The 25,873-nt window shown below is 42.0% G+C and overlaps 1 protein-coding gene across 1 annotated transcript in view; it reads right to left on the bottom strand.

The window, feature by feature from the left end:
* The window catches only part of LOC149782981 (neuronal acetylcholine receptor subunit alpha-7-like), a 40,573-nt gene that overhangs the window by 6,065 nt on the left and 8,635 nt on the right, over window positions 1-25,873 (bottom strand). The window contains exons 4-5 of the mRNA XM_089935190.1: window positions 24,546-24,655; window positions 1,626-2,170 (exon numbers count right to left, since the gene is read on the bottom strand). Coding sequence (XP_089791316.1) covers window positions 1,626-2,170; window positions 24,546-24,655 — 655 coding nt within the window. The remainder of the gene's footprint in view (window positions 1-1,625; window positions 2,171-24,545; window positions 24,656-25,873) is intronic.

Raw genomic sequence — 25,873 nt, 5'->3', positions numbered from 1 at the left:
TATCGGCGCGGCTAGCACAACAAGTATTTCACATCAAGCAGGAATACAAAACGCTAAAAAAGTCAAAGACCTACAAGACTTTTGTCTGAAAAATATCAAGGATTAAATCTCAATACGGGCAGAGAATGAACAGCGTTTCGCTCCATAAACTCTATAAAAACGCGGTGGATGGTGTTTACACATGCTGACCACTATGTCTCTAATCACCTGTGAGACAGGTATTTGAATACCATTACTGTAGCTATGAATTTTATCAGTCGGCGAATATCCATGAAAGCTAAAAGCATGAGAAAATCTACTTCTTGTCTGAATCAAACCTGAACACGATAGCAGACCACATATCTAAGACGCCATCTCTCAAGAAGAGTTCGATAAAGTCAACAAATAAACCATGCCAATTGAAATACCGGATACTCTGCACAATGCATACACTTCGGTTGTGATCAACGAATTGACAAAACAGTTAGTTTTGCAAAAGGGACAAAGTCAGCGAGGAGATAGGAAAAGTGGTTGGGAATTCATATATGCTGTTTGTTGTCGTCTTGCTTGTCGCTATCATCAGAGTCACAATGTCTTGAACTAGCGCAATTCCAAAGTAGGATGTGGTTTTTAAATCACAAAATTCGTCGCCAACGCCATCTTCACTTCAAGCCATATAAATAGTTAGTTCTTGTCATTAATGGCGCCCCATACTCGTTTCTCTCCATGCATGCTTTTTAGCACTGATAATGTTTTGCGACTCTAATCTTACTGTTAATTATTTTTCTTAATCTTTTTTATTATCTTTCTTTTTCTTAATCTTATTTTTTAATTATCTTTCTTCATTTATAAGAGCCCTAACAGTCAGGCCTGATAACACACTAAGACACGTGGATTAACATGTACTGAGATTCATTGTTGTCGTGATTTATTGCAAGCTTTCGTTAGATGACTTGTTTAAAACAAGTCACTCTCATTATGCATTAAAATTACTGTTGAATACGTTCTGCAGCTTACAGAAGATAAGGCCTTATTTTAGCCGAACAGTTCTAAGTACCGTTGCCATTCACGTGACGGAGGACTACGTTCGCTGATAGGAAACAATACGTCCGGAAGCGCTTATCGCAGAACAATTAAAAAATTGCGATGTTTTTGGAAAACACTTTCTTTCATGCGATGACGATGTTGGTGGTATATCGGAAATGGAAAGGACTTTGGTTATTAACTGAGTGAAAATTTCGCGGACAAGAGTAATTCGTTCTGTAGAACTACCGCTTGAAAGGTCTAACACACAATTTGTACAATCGGACGCTGTAACCACTTTGGCCACCGGAGCTGTTTAAATGCAGGTATTCATACAATGGGCACATTCCAATATATATGGGTGCACGGAGATAGGCCCAGCCAAAGAAAGACACTTAAAATATTTGACTGTTCTAAAAATGACCTATAAATCGATGGAGGTAAAATATAACCCTTTGGGCATTATCGTGTCGTACCTACTGTCTCTGCTACTTACTTTCGCTACTCTCATAAAACGATGTATGGATAAAGCTATACTGTATCGGTCGGCTTGTCTCTAACAAGTTCCTAATTAGATGTCAATCAGAGAAACCAGAACACACTTAAATGACAGAGCTCCTTACCCAAGATCGATATACTGTTAGATGTCTTCGGCATAATCTCATTTACTAAGCTCATGAAGACAGTGAATGACAGAAGCACGGTTACCGCCAGTGTCATTTTCTCTCCTGTGTTGGAGGGTAATAAAAATACCAGCAAATTTAGTACAGACAGCATTGCGATTGGGAGGATAGTGCTAAGAATATAAAAAATAGGTTTCCGTCTTAGTTGTATCACCGCTTCCACGCCCGGTAGGATTTCACCACTGTTGTAGGAACCGTCTTCCGGCGAATATAGTCTCACTTCCGTATCCGTTATATCCCATTCACCATTTGGATAATATCCAGTAGTATCTACTTTATTTCTCTCTACATGCACCGTAATCATTTTGTTCGTATGCATCCAAGACATGACTCTCAGAGAACAGTGTTGCTTGTCAAATGGATACTTGGTGATGCTGACCTCGCATATCGTCTGCATTACAATGCCTGGCTCCCATATCAGTTGGCCATTCGAATCCAAGTTGATTTTCATTTCTTTGATGCCTAGTTCTTTGTAACCATATGCTCTATAAAGAAAAGATAAACACAATAACCTAAAAAAGTATTAGTAATAAATACAATTCGGATCAATTTATTTTCAACTTAATGATAGGAAGAAATATAATGAATACATATTGGATATATTTTTTGAAATTCAGTTCGTAGTGAATCGAATTCATCGGTCGTTCTCGTTTTAGATCTGATAGATAACGAGAGTACGATATGGAATTTAAAGAATGGTTTTATTTTTCGAAAGTCTTTACCCATACACAAAAGTCTGAAGCAGGCCATGTAGTCACGAAAGTGTCTGATCACACATATTGTACCCAGACTAAAATCTCAAATATTGCAAGAAAGAAAATAAAGACATTTAGAGTCTCTCATTTGAATTGAAAATTGACACGCATGTACATAAATAAACAATACGAAAGTCCTTACACTTTAATGCTTATATACTTGCTCACAGCGCACAGATGAACTAGCATATACTTTCCTGTAACTAGATTTATTTTGACTGGTATGCTAGTTTTTCTTTGCACCGAAAACTTTTTTTTATCAAAGCAGTGTGTCAAAACTCCTTTTCATAGCTAATTTTGGGTTGTCGAAAGAACGGATTATTCTTTCCTCTTGGCATACAGATTCCCCCAGCCAAAATCAGAGTTACTCTTTAGATTCGTGCTTTGTTTTTCATGAAATTTCACAACAGGAAAAGCATTTTCTCCTGCAGTAGATTGAAACATTCTAATTAGTTAGGAAAGTCTTCTGCTCCTAACAATACAGTTTATCCTATGAAATTATTCGTATTTTATTTTCGTATTTTTTTTTACAATTAGGCAGGTCGAAGTGCAATACATTTGTGCATAAAAATCTTGTCCCTTGCACCCTCTGACAATCACCAGTGAGTGAGCTCTGATCAACTCGGTTTCGTTTGATTAAACTTGGAAAGTCTCACTCGATGTTTCATAACTGCCTGTCCAGAAAATCCAAAATAGTGGTATGATTCGATATTGTAGGTGGGGGTGAGGGTAGGTGTTAATATGTTAGAAACTGAAACTATGATGATGGTTTTGAGTCTTCAACTGCTAACATAAGGACGGCAGGTACATCACAATTCCTTATATTGGACTCAAAGTAGATATCACCATTTTACACTGTTAATAATAATAATAATAATAATAACAATATCATCATCATCGTCATGTAACGAGGATAGAATATTTGGTCGTGAAAGATCCATTTGCTACTGGGTCCTCAATGTATTAATACGGTATTTTATAAAATGCACTTAACACTCGGCTATACTCACGCACTTACACTCGGGTATAGTCGCACACGCACTCACAGATTTCGAATGGATTAATATGTGTTGTTGTTGTTGTTGTTATGGGGTTTAACGCCATTTTTCAGCACACGATAGGCTATATATGGCGGCCAGTATTAATGGTGGAGGAAGAACCCGGGAAAACCACGGAAAGAACCACCGACCCACGAGAAGCTACTGGCATGCTTTCTCACATATCTACATTGGCTGAATCTGAGACTCGAACGGGCGCAGACAGAAGTGATCCGTAACGGCGAATGCTTTAGACCACTCGGCCACTCGGGGCCCCGGATTAATATGTGTAACTATAGTGAACAACATAATAGACACACTTATAAATAATTAAGAATGTCAGAAATCATAGATACATAAATTGAATAACTACATAATTATCTCTAACAAATGATAATGACAATCATAAAATTCTTGATTAAGATGCTTTACTGTATCATTCCAGATGCTCAATTAAGAATTTGTTTATTGAGGTTTTAAATGAAGCAAAGGAATTTGCATTACATATCCATGGGGGGGGGGGGTATTCCAACAGTAAGGTGCTGATACAGTACATGAGCTTTTGAAATGGTTGGTTTTGGAAGTCAGAGTCTGAAGTTTAAGTTCTAGATCTGAGATAATGCTCAGTATTTGATGATTTTAGTTCAGTTAGGTTAGAGATATAGAATAAAGTCTACAGACTTATGTGTCATGATCCTTTTAAAATAAAGAATACATTTTTGTATTGGTAGCCATTGTAAATGTAAAAACAAAATATTTGATTGGAGTCGAAATAGGAAGTTTCAGAATTATTCGCTGTCTTTTTCTGGAGTTTGTCAGTGCTGGATATATTAAAACTGGACGTGTTTTCTTTTAAGGATACAACCATAGCCTGTCATCAGTAGCGTATATCCGAAAAATAAATTAAAGCGACTGGAGAGGTAAAAATGTCTACAGTAATTTTAATAATTTCTATGACGACCATTGCACGTATTAATAAGTATGTGAATTACAGCTGTGGTACTGATCAATATAGATATCAAGGCTTCGGGTGGCCTAGTGGTCTAAGAAGATCGCAATCCGAATGGATTCGGTCAATGTGAGTAGTATATAGGGACGATTCAGGGACTATGGGAGTTATCATTAAAAACACCCCTGGGACGATATAGGGACTATGTAAATATAACATGGAGAAAACCCCTGGGACGATATAGGGACAAGGGGGAATTAACATTAGGGAATAGTTCGTGGGACTGTCTAGGGACAAGGTTAATTAACATGGGAAAAAATCGTGGGACGATATAGGGACAAGGGAAATTGAACATGGGGAAAAAAAGTCTTGGGTTACTCTATTTTTTTAAAAATATAAAAAAAATTAAAAAAATGGGGTAGGCAATTGAAAGTCAATCTCTTTTCGAGAGATGTGGGTGGCCCTGAAAAGGGCCTTTGGGTTTATCTTAATGTATCCATTAACATAAAGGGCAGCGTATTGGTCTTCTTCTTGTCCTTAGGCTGCGTCTCACTGTAGGACCGTAAATCAGGACTCTTTTAAGGCATTCTTGTCTTTCTACGTAGATCATACGTATCCACAGACTGGTGTTTGTCCTGTGGACAACTGTCCACTTGGATCAGACATACATGGGTATGTCCGTCCGGAACATCATCGAAGACACAAGCGTAGATGATTGCACATCGGTCCACATCTTGAGGCGCCGAGAACAGGTGAATCAATGCAGTGAACTGCACTTATTTATAGGTAGAGGAAGGATTGAAACGGATTGAGTTCATTGACCAATCCAAACACGCGTTACAAAATTCAGTCAGCCCACGTCCAATCGGAAGAGAGCAGTCTGTGACGTCACGTGGTCTATATAGATTCGCTAGCGCCTGTGTGTAGTCAATCCATGCGACAGTTTTTTCAACATGACGGAAACTCAGAAAACGATCCATTGGGTTGCACCAGTTGTTGAGACTACACAAGGGAACCCGGACTTACTTTCAGAAGAGGTGAATTGGGATTTTGTGGATTTTCTTACCTCGCAAGAATTTGTTCCGGAACCTTCGTCACCTTCATTACCGCAAGTGGAGAATTTTAGACAGAGACAGAAAGAAGAATTGGAGAAATTTATACAGCGGCAAAAGGAAGCGGAACAAGCTTTTCTTTTACAGCAACAACAAGAAGAAGAGGTAAGAAAAAAACAAGAAGAAGAAGAAGAAGAAGAAGAAGCAGCAGCAAAGAAACAAGAGGGTGAAAGTCAAACCGTCACGGTACTGTTGGACATTTTAGCGGAGTTAAGAAGTCTGAAACAAATGTATCAGACTTCTTTATCACGACCGAAGAGAATACGACCTTCCCGAGCTAAATACGCCAACCCTGTGACTAAGCCTACCGTACCACCCTTAGTGATTTCAACCAAATCATCATCATCAGAAGTAGGCCTCGGCCGTGGCAAAGGCTTAAGACACTTAAAGTTGATTGCTTAAACTCACCCCTACACCAAAAAAGGCCCTTTTCAGGCCACCCACTTCTCTCGAAAAGAGATACACTTTCAATTGCCAATAACTCAAAAAACCCCATTTTACTCCTATAGTACGTGTCTGTGTATGAGTGCGTGAGTGTACATTCTTATTTTAAAATCAAAACCCGAAGACACTTACCTTATATGGTCAATTTATTCTTTGATCAATAGTTACAATCCAATTCACAATTCACAACAGAGCACTTTAAAAAAGTTCATACACTTCTTCTGACTCATTCTTTAGTCTCTCTGTTTTTTAATTTTCTTCACCGTCACATTCTTTTCCTCCTCCTCCTCACTTTCTTCCCTTCTTCTTTTCTTCTCCTGTTTCTTTTTCTTCACCTGGCTGCTTTCTTCCTCTGAAGAATCCCTCTCTTCTTCTGAAGAATCCCTCTTTTCTTCTGACTCCTCTTGTTTCTTTTTTGGGCAATCTGGAGACCAATGTCCTTTTTCTTTACAATAATAACAGGTACCTTGACTTTCGTCTTTTCTAGCCCCTGTTTTTTTCTTCTTTTTTGACGGTCTGGACACTCTGAAGACCAATGCCTTTTCTTTTGACAGATATAGCAAGTATCTTCACTTTTATCTCGAAAGGAAGGAGAGTAGTCCGAGGGCTGGTCTGAAGAAAATTTTCTAATGACTCCTCGCAAAGCTCTGATGAAACGTTCGATTTGGCTAGTCTCTTCCATCGTTGTGCTCGGTTTGAGAGTGAAATGAATAGTGAAAGGACAAGACACACACCCTTTTATATACGCTGGTCTGCCAGAACTATAAATTAGTCTCTGGTGTTTAAACGTGAGTCATTTGACGTTTTGCACTCAAGATGAAACGATCCAATTCATTTGAAAAGAAAGAAGAAGAAAGTAAGAGGCAGAAACGTGATCTATCGCCTCGTACCAGGGCTGAAGTCTTGGCACAAGTTCATGCCAGTGATTTTGAAGAGGACATGAGTGAACCAGAATCCAAACCCTCTAAACAAAGTTCGCCACCCTTAGTCAACCCTGATAAATACTATTCCATTCGAGAGACCGAAAAGCGCTCCTCTAGAAAATTTAGAACCACAGCTTACAAATACACGGTGAAGTTTAAAGATTTCAAGTCCGAAGTACCGTTAGAGAAAGCAGAGGGGTTCATCACCGAATAGTGGGATTCTTTGCTCACCACACTCAAGCGACAATGTCAACCCAAAGAAGACGATCGCTTGAGACTCTCCATACAACACGACGGTTTGAAATCCCCTGTTTGGATCGAGTTTAGCACCCCTGCAGAACTGACCGCTTCCAAAGTCATGGACAAGATTCAACACGTGCAACAATCCAATGACCAGTTTGACATCACCGATGGAAAAGCCACACTGGACATGACCCACGTCTCTCCTCCTCAAGGGACCGGACAACGCAATAGGTGTTATTGGTGAACGACCTTTGCAGCACCAAAAAGAGTCACGTCCAAATTCACAATTCTCAAGACCAGATGTGTTTAGCCCGAGCCATCGTAGTGGGACGAACCTATGCCAACAAGAACGACAGGGTAGAATGGAAAAGAGACTGGGAGAACATTCGAAAATCGAACCGAGCCAAACAACGAAGTGAAGCAGAACTCCTGTTGCAAGAAGCCGGACTGTCCAAAGACACACCTTGCGGCATTCCTGAAATGCAAACATTGCAAGATGTCCTAGCTCCATTCTACACCTTGAAAGTGCACCCTCAAGAAGTGCGCGGACCTCTGTTGTTTCGAGGGAAAGACTTTAAGGATGGAAAATACATTCATGTCTATTATCACGATGACCATTTCGATACCATTACCAGTATCACTGGATTCCTGGGATACGGTTATTACTGTGAGAAATGTGACCATGGTTATAATAATCGAGAGCAACACAAACATTGTGGATCGAAATGCTCAGGATGTTTGGCCTCTCCACCCTGTCTGAACGAAGGACAAGGACGAGTGCATTGTCCAGCTTGTCTGCGCACGTTTGTCAGCCCTGCCTGTTACCAACAACATCTGAAGACGCAAGGTTCACAGCAGAAATGTGCTTGTCAACTTCTGAGATTGTGCCCTACGTGTGGACAAGGCATACGTACCAATAATAATGCCAAGGCACACGTATGTTCAGGAAAGAAAAAATGTCACATTTGTCACCACATCGTGGACTTGGAACACGAATGCTACGTGCAAAAATACCAACCCCCACCAGAGAAAGAGGACGGTCACAAGAAGAAAGGCAATTTCATCTTTTTCGATTTCGAATGCATGCAAGAGACCGGTATTCACATTCCTAATTTCTGCGTGGCTCATCGAGCGTGCGAGAAGTGTATTCAAGAACCTATCTTCAGTCATTGCCCTCACTGCAGCAAGATTCCTGGAGGACGTGAAAAAATCTTTCGGGGACCAAAGACACTAGCCGATTTCGCCCGATGGGTCTTATACCCCATCGACAAGACGTGGAGCCAAGAGGACATCGAACGTTACGGAGATTGTCATCGTCATGCCACGGTGATGGATCACAATTTCTCCGGATACGATGGACAGTTTCTTTTGAGGTACTATACGGAACAAGGCACCGAACGTCCTAAAGTGATTTTGAACGGAGCCAAAATCATTTCCATGCAAGTGGGACAAGTACAGTTTAAAGATTCCATGAGCTATTTGGCCATGCCTTTGAGTCGAATGCCTAAAACATTTGGAATGACAGAAATGGCTAAAGGGTATTTTCCACACTTTTTCAATACGGAAGCCAATCAACACGCCGTTCTACCCCATTTACCTGAGGCTCACTATTACGACCCCGACAACATGCGTACCGAACAACGAGAAGCTTTCTACGCTTGGTACCAGGCTCACGCCTCCGACCCTTTCGACTTTCAGGAAGAAATGCTAAAGTATTGTCGTTCCGACGTGGACATTTTCCGACGTTGTTGTGGAAAATTTCGAGAACTGTTCATGGAACACGGATGGGTCGATCCTTTGAAAGAAGCTTGCACCATTGCCAAAGCGTGTTCCTTAGTGTACAGGCAACGATTCATGCCTGAAAACACCGTGGCTGTCATCAGTCCTCAAACGACCAACTATGTCAAACGTCAATACTCGGTCAAAGCCCTACGCTGGTTACATTACTTGTGCGACAAGGAAGACAAGTGGATTCAGCATGCCCGCAACGGAGGAGGCGAAAAGACCATCGGAACGCATTCTGTCGATGGCTGGGACTTAGAAAACCCCAAGATCGTGTACGAGTTTAAGGGTTGCTTATTTCACGGATGTCCCGTCTGCTACTCTGATCGTGACACTAAAAATCAGTTTTTACAACGAACCATGGAAGACTTGTACCAGGCCACTTGTCAGCGACGCCTAAAGTTAGAACAGGAAGGATACCAAGTGGTGGAAATGTGGGAACACGAATACGATCACCGTTTGAAAACCGATCCCGAGTTTAAACGCCTCGTGGAAAGTTACCAGTTCATGGACCCCCTGAACCCAAGGGATAGTTTGTACGGGGGAAGGACCAATGCCAGCTGTTTGCTGTACCAAGCCGACGCAGAGAAAGGAGAAGAAAATAAATACTTGGACGTGTGTTCGCTGTATCCCTACGTATGCAAATATTGTCGCTTTCCTGCAGGGCACCCGCAATTGTTGACGGAACACATTGACCTGGCCAACATTCGACAATACGAAGACTTGATCAAGTGCAAAGTTTTGCCTCCCACCGACTTGTACCATCCCGTCTTATCTCACCATTGTCAAGGCAAACTGATGTTTCCTTTGTGCCGTACATGTGCCGAAACGTGCAACCAAGACCAACCTTGTCATCACACCCAGGAAGAACAAGCCTTGACGGGGACGTGGGTCAGCGTGGAATTGTTCAAAGCTCTGGACATGGGATACCAACTGTTAGAAGTGTACGAAATTTGTCACTTTCCCAAGACACAACAATACCACAAAGGTGACCCCACTCAGAAAGGCATTTTCGCCGACTACGTGGGTGCCTTTTTGAAACTGAAACAAGAAGCCAGCGGCTATCCTTCCTGAGGTCACATTCCCGAAGACCAAATAAAATTCAAAGAGAAATACTATAAACAAGAAGGCATCTCTTTAGACCACATCGAGAAAAACGAAGGCAGGCGATCGTTTGCCAAAGTGATGTTAAATTGCTTGTGGGGTAAAATGGCACAACGCCCGTGTTTACCCAAGACGGAATATTTGACAGAACCTTCCCGCTACTTTCAGATGATTCACGACAAAACCAAATACATGAAACACGTGGACGTCGTTCGCGAGGATTTGATCTTGGTCAATTACGAAGAAGATCTGGACTTTGTACAAGACGACCCCTTTGGAAATGTCATCATTGCGGCTTACGTGACAGCCCATGCTCGCCTAAAATTGTACGAAGCTTTAGAACTGTTAGGGGAACGCGTCCTGTACTTTGACACGGACAGTTGCATTTACATCCATCATACGAGTCAACAGCACCCTGACATCGAAGGAGACCGTTTAGGAGCCTGGACAGAGGAGCATCCCGACGACAAGATTTTAAGTTTCGTGAGTGGCGGTCCAAAAAATTACGGCTACGAATACCGGGACAAACAAGGAGAAGTGCACACGAAGTGTAAAGTGAAAGGATTGACTCTGAATTATCGTACCAGTAATGTGGTCAACTTTGGCGTATTGAAAGAAGCTTTGCAGTCTAAAGAAGATGAACACTTTAAAGTGACCACCTATCAACCCAACAAGATTGTACGTTTACACACTCACCACATCGTCAGTCGAGCCTTGGAAAAAGTCTATCAAATCGTGTACCAGAAGCGAGTGCGACTGCCCAACCACTTTACTTTGCCGTATGGACATGTTGGTATAAAACATTGGTTGTAAGCGGATAGCCATCCACCAGAAGGATGACTTCGCCACAGCAAGAATCAAGTGAGAAACCAGATGAGAACTCCAAGTTCAAACCCTACCCTTTTCCAGTCTTCTTACCTGACTATTGTGATTGTGCCCGTCGATTGGACACGTTTCAGAAATGGCCTACGGATACGGAAGGATTACCTTCTTCGCATGTTTTAGTTAGAACAGGATTTGTCTACTTGGGACCTGAGTCAGGATTGGGATACGAAGTACAGTGTTTCGCTTGTGGTCTGAAGTTACGAATGGATCTATGTATCTATAAAGATTCAGCTATTCTGGAACATACTCGATGGTCTCCGCACTGCCCTTACCTTTCTATGGCCTTTCCACCCATGACACTACGGTACAATGATGACGGCACCTTAGAGACGGTACCTTCCAAAACAAGACATAAAAAGCATAAAAAAGGAACGATGTACAAGCTTGAGACTGCATTGCGACTAGTATAAAAAGGGGCTATGGTCAAGATCGATAGTTCATTGTGACTACCAAGACCGAGCGAACAAGATGAATACTTTCAGAGAAACAGAAAACAAGTTTAGACAGGCACACTTCAAGTGTGGGGCTTCGGAAGTGGAATGCGATTGTGAGCCTTGCGATGGGTACGATGCTGTACGTTGTGACCTTAGCGATGCCGTAAAGCATCATGGGAACTTTGTTCTCACTACCCCTACCATGGAAAGTGATGCTGTGCGTGTCAATCCTGAGGGATGCGAAAGCGATGCCGCTCGTCCTCTTGGACATTTTACTGGGTTTCGTTTTAAAGGGGGATGTTCACCTTCACGTCTACGCCCCCCCCCCCCCTACGGATGTCATCCAGCTCTGAGCAAACTCCTGTCCATGTCACCCAACCCTCATCGAAACGAACCTGTGAAAGACGAATATTCGTTTCCTGTGAGTTTGTCGGAATACTGCGACTTTGAAAATCATCTTCAATCGTTCAAAAGAAAATGGCCTAAGTATCTGGGAGGACCGACCCCCGAAGAATTAGTCAGAGCCGGATTGTTTTACTTGGGCGAAGGAGATAAAGTCAAGTGCTTCAGTTGCGGTGTGTCACTTCACCACTGGGAACCACAAGATTCGGCCTACGTAGAACATGCTCGATGGTCACCGAATTGTGGGACCGAGACATTGAAGTAACTTACCATGTCGTTGACGAGGAAGAAGAAACCAGATTGGTTAGGAGTCAAATGTTGGACATCACCGAGACCAGTATTTAAACTTCATTTCAAAAACGATATTGAATCATTACCTAAAGAACTGCAAGAGAAGATTTACAAGGAAGTTTGGCAAGGGTTTGACAGAGTGAAATCTCAATGGGTGACTGTAGAACTTTTGTGCCGAGAAATTCACAAGAGGAAAGTGAAAAAAATTAATCAAAGTGTTAGATTTCTTTGGGTCAAGTGTGCATTCGTCCTACTGTATTACTCTAGACCGTTTGCATCAAAAGAGTTCAGTGACATTCTTGGACGTTACCCTGAATGGCAGTGGTCAGAAATTACTCAATATGTGGATTACTTTTGCTCTAGGAGAAGATTGTGAATTGTACGGACTGACCTATTCATGGATACTTTACAAGAGAACATTCGTGCTTTGCCTGTGCAGTTGAGAGAAAGGATTTACCGAGAGCTGGTGAAAATACAAGTGAAACGTAAAGAACAGTTGCATCCGTTACGTCACCGGTGTTTGAACCACTGGTACGTGAATGCTATACAAAGACTGATTGAGTTGAAAGTGTTCCATTGGACAGACATTGATCGACGACCCCCTGGTTTTAAAAAGGAATGGTTTGGTATGGATAATTCTATCTACTACATTGTAAACGTACTGGATCCAATTCCAGAGGAAAAGTTAACGAATTACCAACATCTTGTACGCAATGTCGACTTAGTGAAAGAGGAAACTTCTGAACGAATTTTAACGTGTAAATTACTGTTTAAACGATTTAGATTTGACAGTGAATTAAAACCATGTCTGTGCAAACAGTACATGTCTTGTGTCAGACAAAAGAGGATTTAGCATGACCTATTCATGGATACTTTACAAGAGAACATTCGTGCTTTGCCTGTGGAGTTGAGAGAAAGGATTTACCGAGAGCTGGTCAAAATACAAGTGAAACGTAAAGAACAATTGCATCCGTTACGTCACCAGATCTTTAACCACTGGTACCTGAATGGTATAAAAGAACTGATTCGTCAGAAATTGTTTCAGTGGTCAGACCTTGTTCAATACTTCCAGGGCCCCGATGATCCACGTGTTGATCATTTTGGTTACTTCGAGATTCACCTAGTGCAACGCATTGAGGAAGACAAGTTAAAGGATTACCAGCATATTTTACGTGGAATCTACTTAGCGGAAGAGGAAACTCCTAAACAAACTTTGAAGTTTAGGTTACAGTATGGAATATTTAGATTCCCCACTGGAGAACGAAGATGTCTGGCTAGAAAGTACGTGTATTGTTTCCGAAACAAAGAGATTATAAAAACAGGCTGCCATGCCGCGACTTATGTTGTATGTAATTGAACAGATTCCGTGGAAGGACCATATTCAAACCGTGGATCATTACCATCGATTATTACAAGAACTGTATCCATTCAATTTGGGACGACGCATAGTGTGTGTCTTAGTGACTTGTTTTCTGGGATTTCGTTTACCAGCCGATTCTTTGTGGACTCTTTACGAACAGTACTTACCACCCCATTCAACATGAAAGTGGTGCCTTTAAATGTTCACGAGAGACTCCTTTTGCTCAAACCCTTGCGTTTTCATCTGGATACTTCTCGACCTCTACGAGAAAAAAAGATTCGTCAACTTTTAGCTACCCAAGACGTGTATGACGATGTGTGTGTAGCTTGTGACTTACACCCCCACTGGACAGATGTCCGTGACTGGAAAAAATGGGTTTTTGAGGCTTGGACCCAAAAAGTGGCCCAGTATGTTGTGATCCTTCCTTTCAACGACCAAAGAAAAAAGTTGCTTTTCAACCTGTGTTAGTGACGGTGCCAGAAGAACCCGTCACCCAGGACAGGACTGTCGTGGACAGGCCTGAAAGACCCTTTCGGGAGGACACTTGTGTGACCTTACCCCCTATAGAACTGGTCAGAACATTACCCAAAACATGTTGTACAGACACTTGTTTTTATTCCACGTTAATGGTTATCATGTGTCTTTTATCGTTGTACTTAAGCCTTTGGCTTTTATGTATTTTTGTCTTTCGTGTTCATGTTTAAAACATTCAATAAACGTGTCCTGAAAAAAGTATATAAACTCTTGTCTTGTCTGTTTTCGTGTCACAAGTGACATTCCTGACACTATGGCTACCTCTGCTGTCTCTGCTCCCTCTTCCTCCACTGTCAAAGTCATCGACGAACACTTAGATCGTGCCAGTTGGGAGGCTTTGTATCTTCGCCATCCCTTTAACATGCTCATTGCTGGACCTAGCGGTTCAGGCAAAACCGAATTCGTCAAACGTTTGATCGAACATAAACATCATTTGATCGATCGACCACCTCAGCGGATCGTGTGGTGTTACAAAGAGTGGCAATAGGCGTACAGCCTCTTGCGAGAAAGTCAAGGCGATTCCATCGTGTTTGTGGAAGGCATTCCTAAAGAAGACGACGGCATCGTCTCTGACTCCCGTCAAACCCATTTGGTCATTTTCGACGACATGTTAGGAGAAGACGAAGAAGAAATTAAACTGTGGTTCACGCGCAAAGGGCATCATCGTAATGCCAGTGTCGTTTGCATCACCCAAAATTTGTTTCAACAAAGTAAAGCCCATCGCACCATCAGTCTCAACGCACATTACGTGGTCTTGTTTAAAAGCCCTCGAGATAAATCGCAAGTGCAAGTCTTAGCCAAACAGTTAGGAACGCCTTGGCTGACTCAGGCGTACGACGATGCCACTCAAACTCCACACGCCTATTTACTTGTCGATTTGAAACCTATGACCCCCGATGATTTGCGATTTCGTGCCCACTTGTTTCACCACTGGTGCCAAGACGGAGGGCCTGTCCTGTACACGTCTCCGTCCTCGACTTAATTTCACTCCACAAAAAAATCTATAAAAACCTCAGACACTTTTCGTCTGTCTTACACACATTTTGAACATGACGTCCCTTCAGTCGCATCTTCCCGTCAAATTGATTCGTGCCTTGTATGGCATCAGTCGAGAAAAAAATCCACAAACACGAGCTCGTGTCTTAGAAGCTAGTCTCAAAGAAGTCTTACGATGGTTCACGGTGACGGCACGTCAATTACTGCAAGGGATCATTCAGATTCCTCATCAAACCAAACGCTTGATCGAAACAAAGTCGCTTTGACCCAACTGGCCGATCCCCGCATCGACACTCAAACCAAAAAACAAATCATTTTGAAACCTGGAGGGAGCGGTACTCTAGGAGGGCTCATCATTCGCTCTCTCTTAAGATGGGATCCTAATGCCCCCAAAGTTCTCCCCAAGAAAAAAGTCAAACGAAGCTCCAAGAAGAAGAAAAAGACCAGGTCCCCAAGGAGAACTTCTCCAGTGGCGGGACCCTCCTCTTACCAGACACCACCCCGGAAAAAGAAAAGAAGCCCCCAGAAAAAGAAACAGAGAAAAAGTCCCCAGAAAAAGAAAAGCCCACAGAAGAAAACTAGTCGCAAGAGAGGCACTTTGGCCAGGACACAACCTTACACTCGCAAACCACGACCTGCCACAGCGGTGACTGCGTCTCCGGCAGCCTCACGTTCATCCACTTCTCCGTTGATGACACCAAGAACTGAAGAGTACTCGGAGACGTTGATCACACCAAGAACTTCTCCGTTGATGACCCCAAGAACTTCCCCAGTGGCAGGACCCTCCAATTTATTGGCAGTGGCCGCTGCTCACAAAGTACCTTCTCCCAAAATCAAAGTCCAAGAAAGATCGGGCATGTTACAAAGTTTACTGGATTTGTCCAAGCAAGAACTGGCTCGATTTAGTCCGTTGCGTACCCCTGCACGACGTGTCATGCCTGTCCTGAAGTTGATATGACGTAAAGACAATCAGTGGCGACGCGTTCCAGTATAAAAAAGGTGTGTGACCAAGTCGGGGTATCAGTGTTTTGGTGCTCCTGAAGATGTCACCCTCCAGAAAACATCCCTCTTCTAAACAACCCCAAGGAAAGAAAAGGAAAGGACTGCCTCGTTTAGTCAAACATGGGGACATGTTATCTGTCCTGTCCAAAGCTTCTCCACCCCTACGAAAAAACTCATTCAATCAGCCTCAAAAGAGGTCATCGATACCGTGTGCGAATGTTGTTTGAACGTGTTGAAAGGCACGATCCCTTTGTCCAAACACCAGAAACAATGCTTAGGCAAACATCGTCACGTTCTTCGCCAAATGGTTCAAAAGAAAATTCCCATTCGTCAAAAGAAGAAGATGTTGAACCAACGTGGAGGCATTTTACCACTCTTGTTAGGTCCATTGCTGAAAGGAGTCTTGGGAACCATGTTGGGAGGACTGGTGGGAGCAAGATAAAAAGAGCTCTGAAGTCGCAAGATCTCAGAATCGACCCCTAACAACCCCATGGAAGGACGAAAACTAGCTTTAGTGCCTTACAAACGATGGATGGAATACCATCGTTGGCAAGAACAACGCACCCCGCATTTACCTCCCAATCCCCATTTGAGCGAGATGTCCCAGTTACAACACGAATTGCAGTCCTTGATGGATCGCCAAGATTTGTCCGAAACAGAAAAATCGCAAAAGTACGGTCAACTCTTGCAACGACTGCAACTCTTTCACCAGAAAGCTTTAGACGAAACAGCTCTACCCACTCTGAAAGATTTTAAGACCTTGATGAAAAGTCCAGCACTATCACCAGTACCACCACCACTACCAGTGACCAAGACAGAAAAAGAAGAAGAAGAAGAAGGGTTTCAAACTCCACCAGAAAAAGTACGCAAGTTAACAACACCACCTACCTCCAGAATTGGATGGATTAAAAAGATGATGACCACCCCTTCTTCATCACAAGAGAAAAAGAAAGGGAAGACAGAAGTGAAGACAGCGGTGAAACAATAACCGATATCCCTCGCTCAGGCATCCTCCTCTTCAACACATAGTGCCGGTCGCACACGCAAAGCATTGCAATCCAAGAAAGTACCCCAAGAGAAAAAGAGTAGCATCCTCCAAGAGTGCGTGCCTTATTAACACACCAACCAACACATGGAAAAAGTCTTAGCCAGCATTTACTACGATCCCTCCCATCCTGCAGGTTAAGCAGGAGTTCAAAAATTATATCGTGCTGCCAAAACTCGACTGAAACGTCTCCGTTTACCTCACGTGGAACGATGGTTACAAGAACAAGCTACCTACACTTTACACAAACCCATTCGACGCAAGTTTTCCAGAAGTCGCACCCAAGTGGAAGGCATCGATCATCAATGGCAAGCCGATTTAGCCGATGTCTCTCATTTGGCCAGCTACAATCGTGGCTACAAATATTTGTTTTGTGTCATCGACGTCTTTTCCAAATTTGCTTGGGTCGTGCCCTTGACTTCCAAATCGAGCAGCGAGTTAGTGCGAACCCTGCAACGGGTGTTGAAACAAAGTGGTCGTCACCCTCTTCGATGGCAAACGGACAAAGGTACCGAATTTCCGAACGAAGCTTTCCAAAAAGAATTAAAGAAACGTGACATTCATTTTTTTTACCACCGAGAATCCCGAAACCAAAGCCAGCATTGTAGAACGTTTTCAACGCACTTTGAAAGAACGCATGTGGAAATATTTTACGCATCACCACACTCTGAAGTACATCGACATCTTACCGCACCTGGTGCAAGCGTACAACCAATCTTACCATCGAAGCATTGGACGTGCCCCGCAAGAAGCGACTCCCGACAACGAAGTGCTAGTGTTTGAGCGCCTGTTTGGTACGTCCCCGACGAGGGCTGTCCCCAAGAAAAGTGGAGAGTAGACAGTAGGAGATTGGGTGCGCATTGGCAAAACCAAACGCACTTTCGACAAAGGTTACTTACCTAACTGGACGACCGAATTGTTTCGTGTGACTGGACGAGTGCATGGCCGTCATCCTACCGTCTATAAATTGGAAGACATGAACGGAGAAGTGCTCAAAGGAACGTTTTATTTGCCCGAGTTACAACGTGTCACCAAAAAAGAAGACGACGTGTACGATATCGAAAGCATTCTCGAACGCAGAACCCGTAAAGTGGACAAACGACGTGTCAAAGAAGTCAAAGTACGTTGGAAAGGATATCCACCCAGTTTTGATTCTTGGATCGACGCTTCGCAAGTCATCGACTATAAAAAGAAGTGACCATCATGCCCTTTCATACAGACGCAGCTACGTCGACCACTCCTTCACCCAGTTCTTCTCTGCAAGATTTACAAAAACAACCTTTGTGGGTGTGGTGCGGAGAACGTGTGCCTAAAACGCAAATCGTCTTTTTCTGCCAAATCTTCGTGGTGTATTGTGTCATCGGGGCAGCCATCGCCAATTTAAGTTTGCAACAAGGAGACAAACAATTGTGGACCATTTTATTGAGCAGCTGCATCGGTTACCTGCTTCCCAATCCGTCCCTGAAATTTTCTTCCAACGGGAACCAGGGGAACCTTGTGTCCTGTGCCAGTGTCAGTCACCACTCCAATAACAACAACAACAACCCTATTTTGGGCGGAGACACGCCTCTGACGTCCAGTAACCCCTCGGACAGCCACAGAACTCTGGAATTATGATTCACCAAAACCAATTTTACTTAACCTTACCTAGTGACAGTTCCATGGAGGTGTTTCCCAAGAACACGTTGTGCTGTTACAAGGCCAAATTACCTCAGGCCATCCCATTAGTTCACGAAGCCCATTGGGAAGTGGCAAACGGTTCTCTCACGATTCGTAAGTCATGTATCCAGTGTACCGAGGGGTTGCTCGACAGCGAGGACACGGTTTAGGAGATATGTTAAAATCAGCCTTTCGTTCGGTGGCCCCGGTGTTGAAACCGATGGTGACACGCGGATTGCACGCTTTGAAAGATGCGGCACTGACGCAAGGCAAAGAATTTCTCCTAAATGTCATCATCGACAAACAAAACCCTAAAGAAGCCTTCATGAGGGCAGGCAAAAATGTCTTGCTGCAAACGGGTAAAGACCTTTTGGGCCGACGAGACACACCTATAAATGCCCTGCACGCTACTGAGTCAGGCATTCAGCAAGGACAAGGCAGAAAGAGACGACGAAGAAAACACCCTTTCACCAGACTTCACACTTCTAGAAAGACAAAGAAAAGAAGAACCGTTCGAGACTTAGACGTTTTCGATTATTGAGAAAGAACAAAATGATGCACCGAGAATCTTGCGCTTGTTCCAAGTCGGACATGGATCTGTTTGCCATGCCCCCACCATGATGACCATGCAAGAATTCCAGTGGGTGGAATTTCACCCCGTCTCCTTTTTGACAGCCTCAGCTCCCATCGAGTTTGAAATCAAAGGACAGCCCGAAGATTACATCGATCTGAATAGCAGTTACTTGTCGATGAGGATAATACGCCCCTAGATGATCCTTGGTATCGTCGAGAATGCAGCCTTCAACGGAACTTTGGCTAAAAATCCTTTCCACTTTAAACACTTTGACGTGTCCAAGATCGAAGTCAGTCGCGATGGCAAGAGCTTGTGTACCCGACCTTTCGAACCTAACTTTGACAAGAAGAATTACTTGAGGTCGTACTTGTCCCTGTACGAAGCCACCGGTCAGTTAGGAACCATCACCAGTCACGCCATTACGTACGAGGATTACGCAGGAGGCTACGCTTTGTGGGCTTTCGATTTCAGTCCAGACCAAGGCAGCGACGAGGGACATTTCCACCCTATAAAATCTGGCCAGATTCGTGTGGAAATTCAGTTTACTACAAATCTAACAGAGAAGGTGAACGTCCTCCTGTATGCCGAATTCGATAATACCATAGAAATCAACAGTTTGAGAGAAGTCATTCTAGACTATTAGAAGCCATGGAAGACTGTTATCCCTCTTTGCCTAGTGGAGAAACTTTGGAGATGGAATGTGAGGAGACCGTGGAAGGAGAATCCCAAGACAAAGACGATGAAGTTATGATGAAGTCAAGATGGCCAGAACAAGAAGCCCATTTAGCCTCCTGTTTTGCCAAACACTTGGCCGAAAAGATGATGGAATTGATCAAGAAAGATTGCTATGGATGTCAAAACGATCATCCCAGTCAAATTCAACACGATAAATGCCTGATGCTGAGTCAAGAAGAAAAATTGGACGAGTATCTGGATGAAGCTTGGAATCTCATCTCGGACGAAGTCGTGTGGCATCAGTGGTATAAAGACTTGCGTGAATATTCTTGTCCACCATTAACCACGCAAGAGATTCATCGTATCGAAGCTGTCCTGAATCAGAGTGGGGAGACGAAACGAAGAAACGATTATTTGTCAGACATTTTCAAGCAAAAAGTCAGGATCGAATTGATGACTTATTATTACCTGTGAAGAAGAGAAAAAAACACACAAAACATGGATACCTGGGAACTTTATTACCTTTTGAACCACAGTTCGTACATGGCTTCTTGGAATCCTGTCGTCTGTGCTAAAGATGAACTCCCTCATCGTAAACCTCAAGATCATCAAGCTTATGTGATCAACACGGACGACAGTCATCTCCCAGGAACCCACTGGGTAGCCGTCTACTTTCCTCAAGAAGGATGTGTGGAATATTTCGATTCGTACGGATTGCCTCCTTTGGAAGACGATATTATCGACTTTATGAGAAGAAATGCTCAGACCACCCGATTCAATAATGTGAAATTACAAGGCACAGATTCCTTGGTGTGTGGACAATATTGTGTGTATTTTCTGCATCATCGCAGCCTGGGCTATTCTTTAGAACATTTAGTGACTCATTTTGATCCTCGTTCTTCTTCTAGAAACGATGTGAAAGTAGATCGATGGTTCTGTGACCATTATGCTTATCTTTTGTATCAAGCTAGGAAACGTAGTGTCCATCAATGGCCTAATGACTTCCAACAGTGGAAATCACAATTTCATTCACAACGTTGTCAGCCCTGTTTAAAGTAGAGTGTGAATTGAAAAAATGTTTGATATTATATTGTTGAATTATTGTTAAAAATGTTTGAGTTGTTGGTTAGTGTTAAGTGATTTTCAATAAAAATGTTGTGTTTTGAAGAAAAAATGCCTTTGTCTCTTGTTTGGCTATAAGAATGTTGATTCATGCTCTTTGACTTCTTACTATTCCTCTCATGACACTCATTGAACGTTGCGGCTCGAAAACCGTGGAGGGATGTTTTCCTTCACGTCCGCGCTTTGACTTTAAGAACCGGGGTAAGTTTCTAGTCTAACCATCCATTGTCGACTCATCCTCCTACGAAGATGTGCTCCAAACTAGCTAAGCTAAACGAAGCCTAAGTGAATTTGCATAGGGTCAGACACAGTCTGATACCGAAGCCAGAAGAGATAGAGAATGTGAGAATGTTAAAAGTCACTGAAGACCTGATAGAAGAGCTCTTCAGAGAAGAAGTGAACAGGGAGAAAGAAGAATGGACAGAGAAGTACAGACTTCAGAAACAGCAGAGAGAGCAGCAACAGCAACAACAGCAGCAGCAGGAACCTGAACCTGACAGAGGCTTTGTTGATTGTCGTATCGACACCAAAGAGTTCTTCTCTTTCCGAAGAAGCAGACCTATCGTCAGAAAGTCTATCCTCAGAGGACGTCGCATTCTTAGAAATTAAAAGATTGCCATAGCAAACAAAAAAAACCAGACCTTTTCAGGGCTACCCAATACTCTAGAAAAGAAATAACATTCCATTTGCCAATGTGTGTAGGTAGAGTAGTGTGAATATAAACACTGACTCTTTTTTATAGTGTGAGTGTATGTGTTTGTGTATAGGATTGTGTGTTTGTAAGTGCTCACGTACGTTGGTGTGGATAGTAGATTAAGATGATTTTTTTTGCTGTTTGACGTGTGGGGAGAGTAGATTTGGGGTTTGATTGGATTGCTTTGCGTATGTGGATAGTATATTGAAGTGATTAATGAAAATTTTTAAATTAGTAATGGTAGTATAAAAAAGTTAGTGAGTGTTTCTTTTAGGTCCGCGCGTTGTTTGGTCCTGGTCTAGGTAAGATCAATTTTGTTTTAAGGGATGTTTTCCATCACGTCCGCGCTTTCACTATAAATTGAAACTCGCTGGGCAGTCTAGCTACCCTGTTCATTCGTTAACAAGACAATGAATACCAGAATTGTAAAGCTTCTAGAACTCCAGATGCACCTGGAATATGCCAGGCGCCTGTTAAATGAACTGGCCGCGGAGGCCATTGTCGAAGAGGGAAGGATGAAAGAGGAGGAGGAAAGAAGAAAGAAAGAAGAGGAGGAAAAGGAGAGAGGAAATTTCAGAATCCCAGAAACAGAAAATTGGGATTTTGAAGCCACTTATCCCGCCTCTGCACTCCCAAGAAAAAAGGTAAAAGGAGACTGGGGAAGAAGATGTGTGTGTGGTGCCAGGCCTGGAAGGTGCCATCATTAACCAGCTGTCACTGGAGTTCAAAAAAAAAAACAAACAGCCATTTTCAGGGCTACCCAATACTCTAGAAAAGAAATAACAATCATTTGCCAATGTGTGTATGTAGAGTAGTGTGAATATAAACACTGACTCTTTTTTTCTAATTGCGCGTGTATGTATTAGTGTTTGTAAGTGATCAAGTAGGTTTGTGTGAATGGTAGATTATGGGGTTGTGTAAGCGCTCACGTACGTTTGTGTGAATAGCAGATTATAGATTTATTTTTGATGATTTGCGTGTGTAAATAGTAGATTTGGGGTTGGTTTATTGCTGGTTCACGTATGTGGATAGTAGATCATATGAAATGAGAAAAGTAGGGGATGTTTTCCTTCACGTCCGCGCGTTGTTTGGTCATGATCTAGGTAAGATCAATTTTGTTTTAGGGGGATGTTTTCCATCACGTCCGCTTTAACTATAAAAACTAGAAGTGTTTGCCATTGGAGCCCATTCCACTGAATTAGCAAACAAGAAGATGTCAGCAGCTTCAGCTTTGTATAACAACCTTATGGGAAGTTGGTATTGGATGGTGGATGCATTGAATGTAGCAGAAAGGCTTGAAAAGGAATGGAGGCATGCAGTGACAAAAGACTTCGTCTCAAGACAAGTAACCAGTCTCCACTTAGCCATCGATATTGTGAAAGAAATGATAGAGGATGAGGAGAAGAGAATCAGAGGTTTCATTAACCCACCGTATGTGAAAGTGGGCAAGTTGAAAGAAGCCATAGTTTATGTGACGAGTGTAAGGTGTTTTTTAGAAGACATTGTAGAATGGACAGATTGGTCTTTTGTGAAGTGGGGTTTAGACAAGCTTAAGAAAGCGGAAGAAGTAATGAGGAAAGTGCTGACCGAAGAGGTCAAGAAGATCAAAGAAAAGTGGTCAAAGGAAAGAAAAGAAGAAGAAAATAGAAAGAAAAAGGAAGAACTAGAGAAACTAAACGCTAACTGGATGAAAATCCAACAGAAGTTCCGAGCCATGGGTCACCCGGACTGGATACCGGAAACAGAAAAGAAGAAGAAAGGAATGATGGAAAAAATAAGAGGATGGATAAAGAAGTTAAGGAGTTAGAAGAAGAAGAAACCCAAAGGCCCTTTTCAGCCCCACTCATGGGTCTCGAAAAGAGATTGACTTTCAATTGCCTACCCCATTTTTATTTTTTTTATTTATTTTTTTTTTATTTATTTTTTTTTAAAAATCCCATGTTAAATTTCCCTTGACCCTATATCGTACCACGATTTTTTCCCATGTTAATTAACCTTGTCCCTAGACCGTCCCACGAACTATTCCCTAATGTTAATTCCCCCTTGTCCCTATATCGTCCCAGGGGTTTTCTCCATGTTAAATTTACATAGTCCCTATATCGTCCCAGGGGTGTTTTTAATGATAACTCCCATAGTCCCTGAATCGTCCCTATATACTACTAATGTGGGTATGTGAGTAGCTGATAAATTGTAGAAAAAGAAGAGGCTGTAATATAGAACCTTCAGGAACACCACTTAGAATATGACTCAAATTGAAAGTATATTTACGCGTTAAAACATCCGGTAATCTGTATGATGTGAACCAATAAACTCGCTTTAAATAAAACTTGTAGGTTGGTAGGTTAACCAAATCAAATACTTTTTTTAAAAAAATAGATGAAGATTGTGCCAGAGATTTGAAAGATTCAGTCGATAGTTGTATAAGATTAGTCACAGCAGAAATATAACTGATCGTTCAAATGAATCATCACCAGACAATCTTATGTTCAATAGTTCAGTTTATTTTCCCGTAATTATTTTGGTCATGCCTTCAAAACAGGCACCAAGATTAAAAGGACAACAATAGGGAAATGTTATATAAGTTCTGAAACAATTATTGATGTGTATGCAGACATGCAGTTACATACGATGTATATCAGACATGAAAACAACCTGAATACAATCGAGAAAGGCACGGTTGGGTGACTACATTCAAAGCAGCTGAGGTTGCCACATCAAAAGATTCCAAGATGACAATTCAAATGACATCATCACTTTAACTATGGACTTATAAAGCTAAGCTAATATCAGCTGTTCATCAAAGGTATCCAAGTTATCACTGTTCTTATAGATACATACGTATTTTCTACCAGTAGGTCTGGTGTCCACACCTCATCTATGGAAACTAGCACCTCATTTAGGCCGCCATATTCGTTTTTGTTCCACGTGAGAAACTGGTCATGCCAACTCTGGAATAAAAATGCACAATGTACTCTTTAGTGCAATTAAAAATCTCCGCTTCGTAATAAAAAAGCCTGACTGACCGATTTATGGAAATTAATTGTACAGCATAACAAGACCACATAGACATCAGATCGGGCATTGTATATTGTAATGGAAGGGCAGTTGGTCTATGCCTTTGAGACGTAGTCACGATACCTATACATATAGAATGCTTATCTGTCATCAGTAGAAGTTTACTATGGGTACTGTGATTCCATTTACTTCTAAGGCTACTTTATGCCAATATATGTGCTTTCTCGGGGTCACAAATTCTTCCATGTTATAAGTTACGCAAGAAAAAATAAAATTAATGAATTATGTGGGACCAGTATTTGCCTCCCCCCCATATATAACAAAAGACGATTACACATATTATAAGATTTAGATATAAAATAAGAGCTTAATGTTGTTTTTTCTCAGTTTATCTCGGTATAAACTGTACGTTGCAGAATCAGACAGCAAAAATGTCAACAGTGTGATTCGGTAACTGACAGTTTATATACCACGATAAACTAAGAAAAAACAACTTTTTAAAGTTCTTATAATTGCAATTATTTACAGTTGCATTTTTTTGTTATTGGTATATATATATATATATATATATATATATATATATATATATATATATATATATATATATATATATATATATATATAAAAGATTTTCCTATCAGTTTTAGAACCTGTTTAAACGTATGAATTTTGTATAGCGGATCTCCCACCCAACCCATTTTGTAACTATAAGGTCGGCGACTTACATTGTAGGAGTGTGTGTGTGTGTGATTAGGATTTTTAACCTTGAACAATTTTTCAGTCATATCGCAAAGATGTCTGCAATGTGGCAGTTTATAGTGATGTCTATCACTGAGGCATCATGCCGCAGACATGTAATATAATGTCCCACCCAGTCACATTATCCTGACACCAGGCCAACCAGTCCTAACATTAACCTCTTAATGCTGCGCGCCTAGTGAGGCAGCTGAAAGTACAATTTTTTGTAAATCTTTGATATGACTCGGATGGGGTTCGAACCCACGACTTCTCGCTTCCGAGAAGGAGAGCTCTAACTACTATGCCACCGGAGCGGTATGTAAGAGTGTGAATCCAATTGTTATAATGTTAATCTTTGAACCCTAAGCCCCCAATCCCTATATCCATTTACCTATCGTTTTAAATTAATTTGT

Source organism: Sinohyriopsis cumingii, chromosome 15 (assembly GCF_028554795.1).
Source record: "Sinohyriopsis cumingii isolate HCF-2022 chromosome 15, ASM2855479v2, whole genome shotgun sequence".
In the NCBI taxonomy this organism is placed as follows: Eukaryota; Metazoa; Mollusca; class Bivalvia; order Unionida; family Unionidae; genus Sinohyriopsis; species Sinohyriopsis cumingii.
This window is presented reverse-complemented; position numbering and strand designations above follow the sequence as displayed.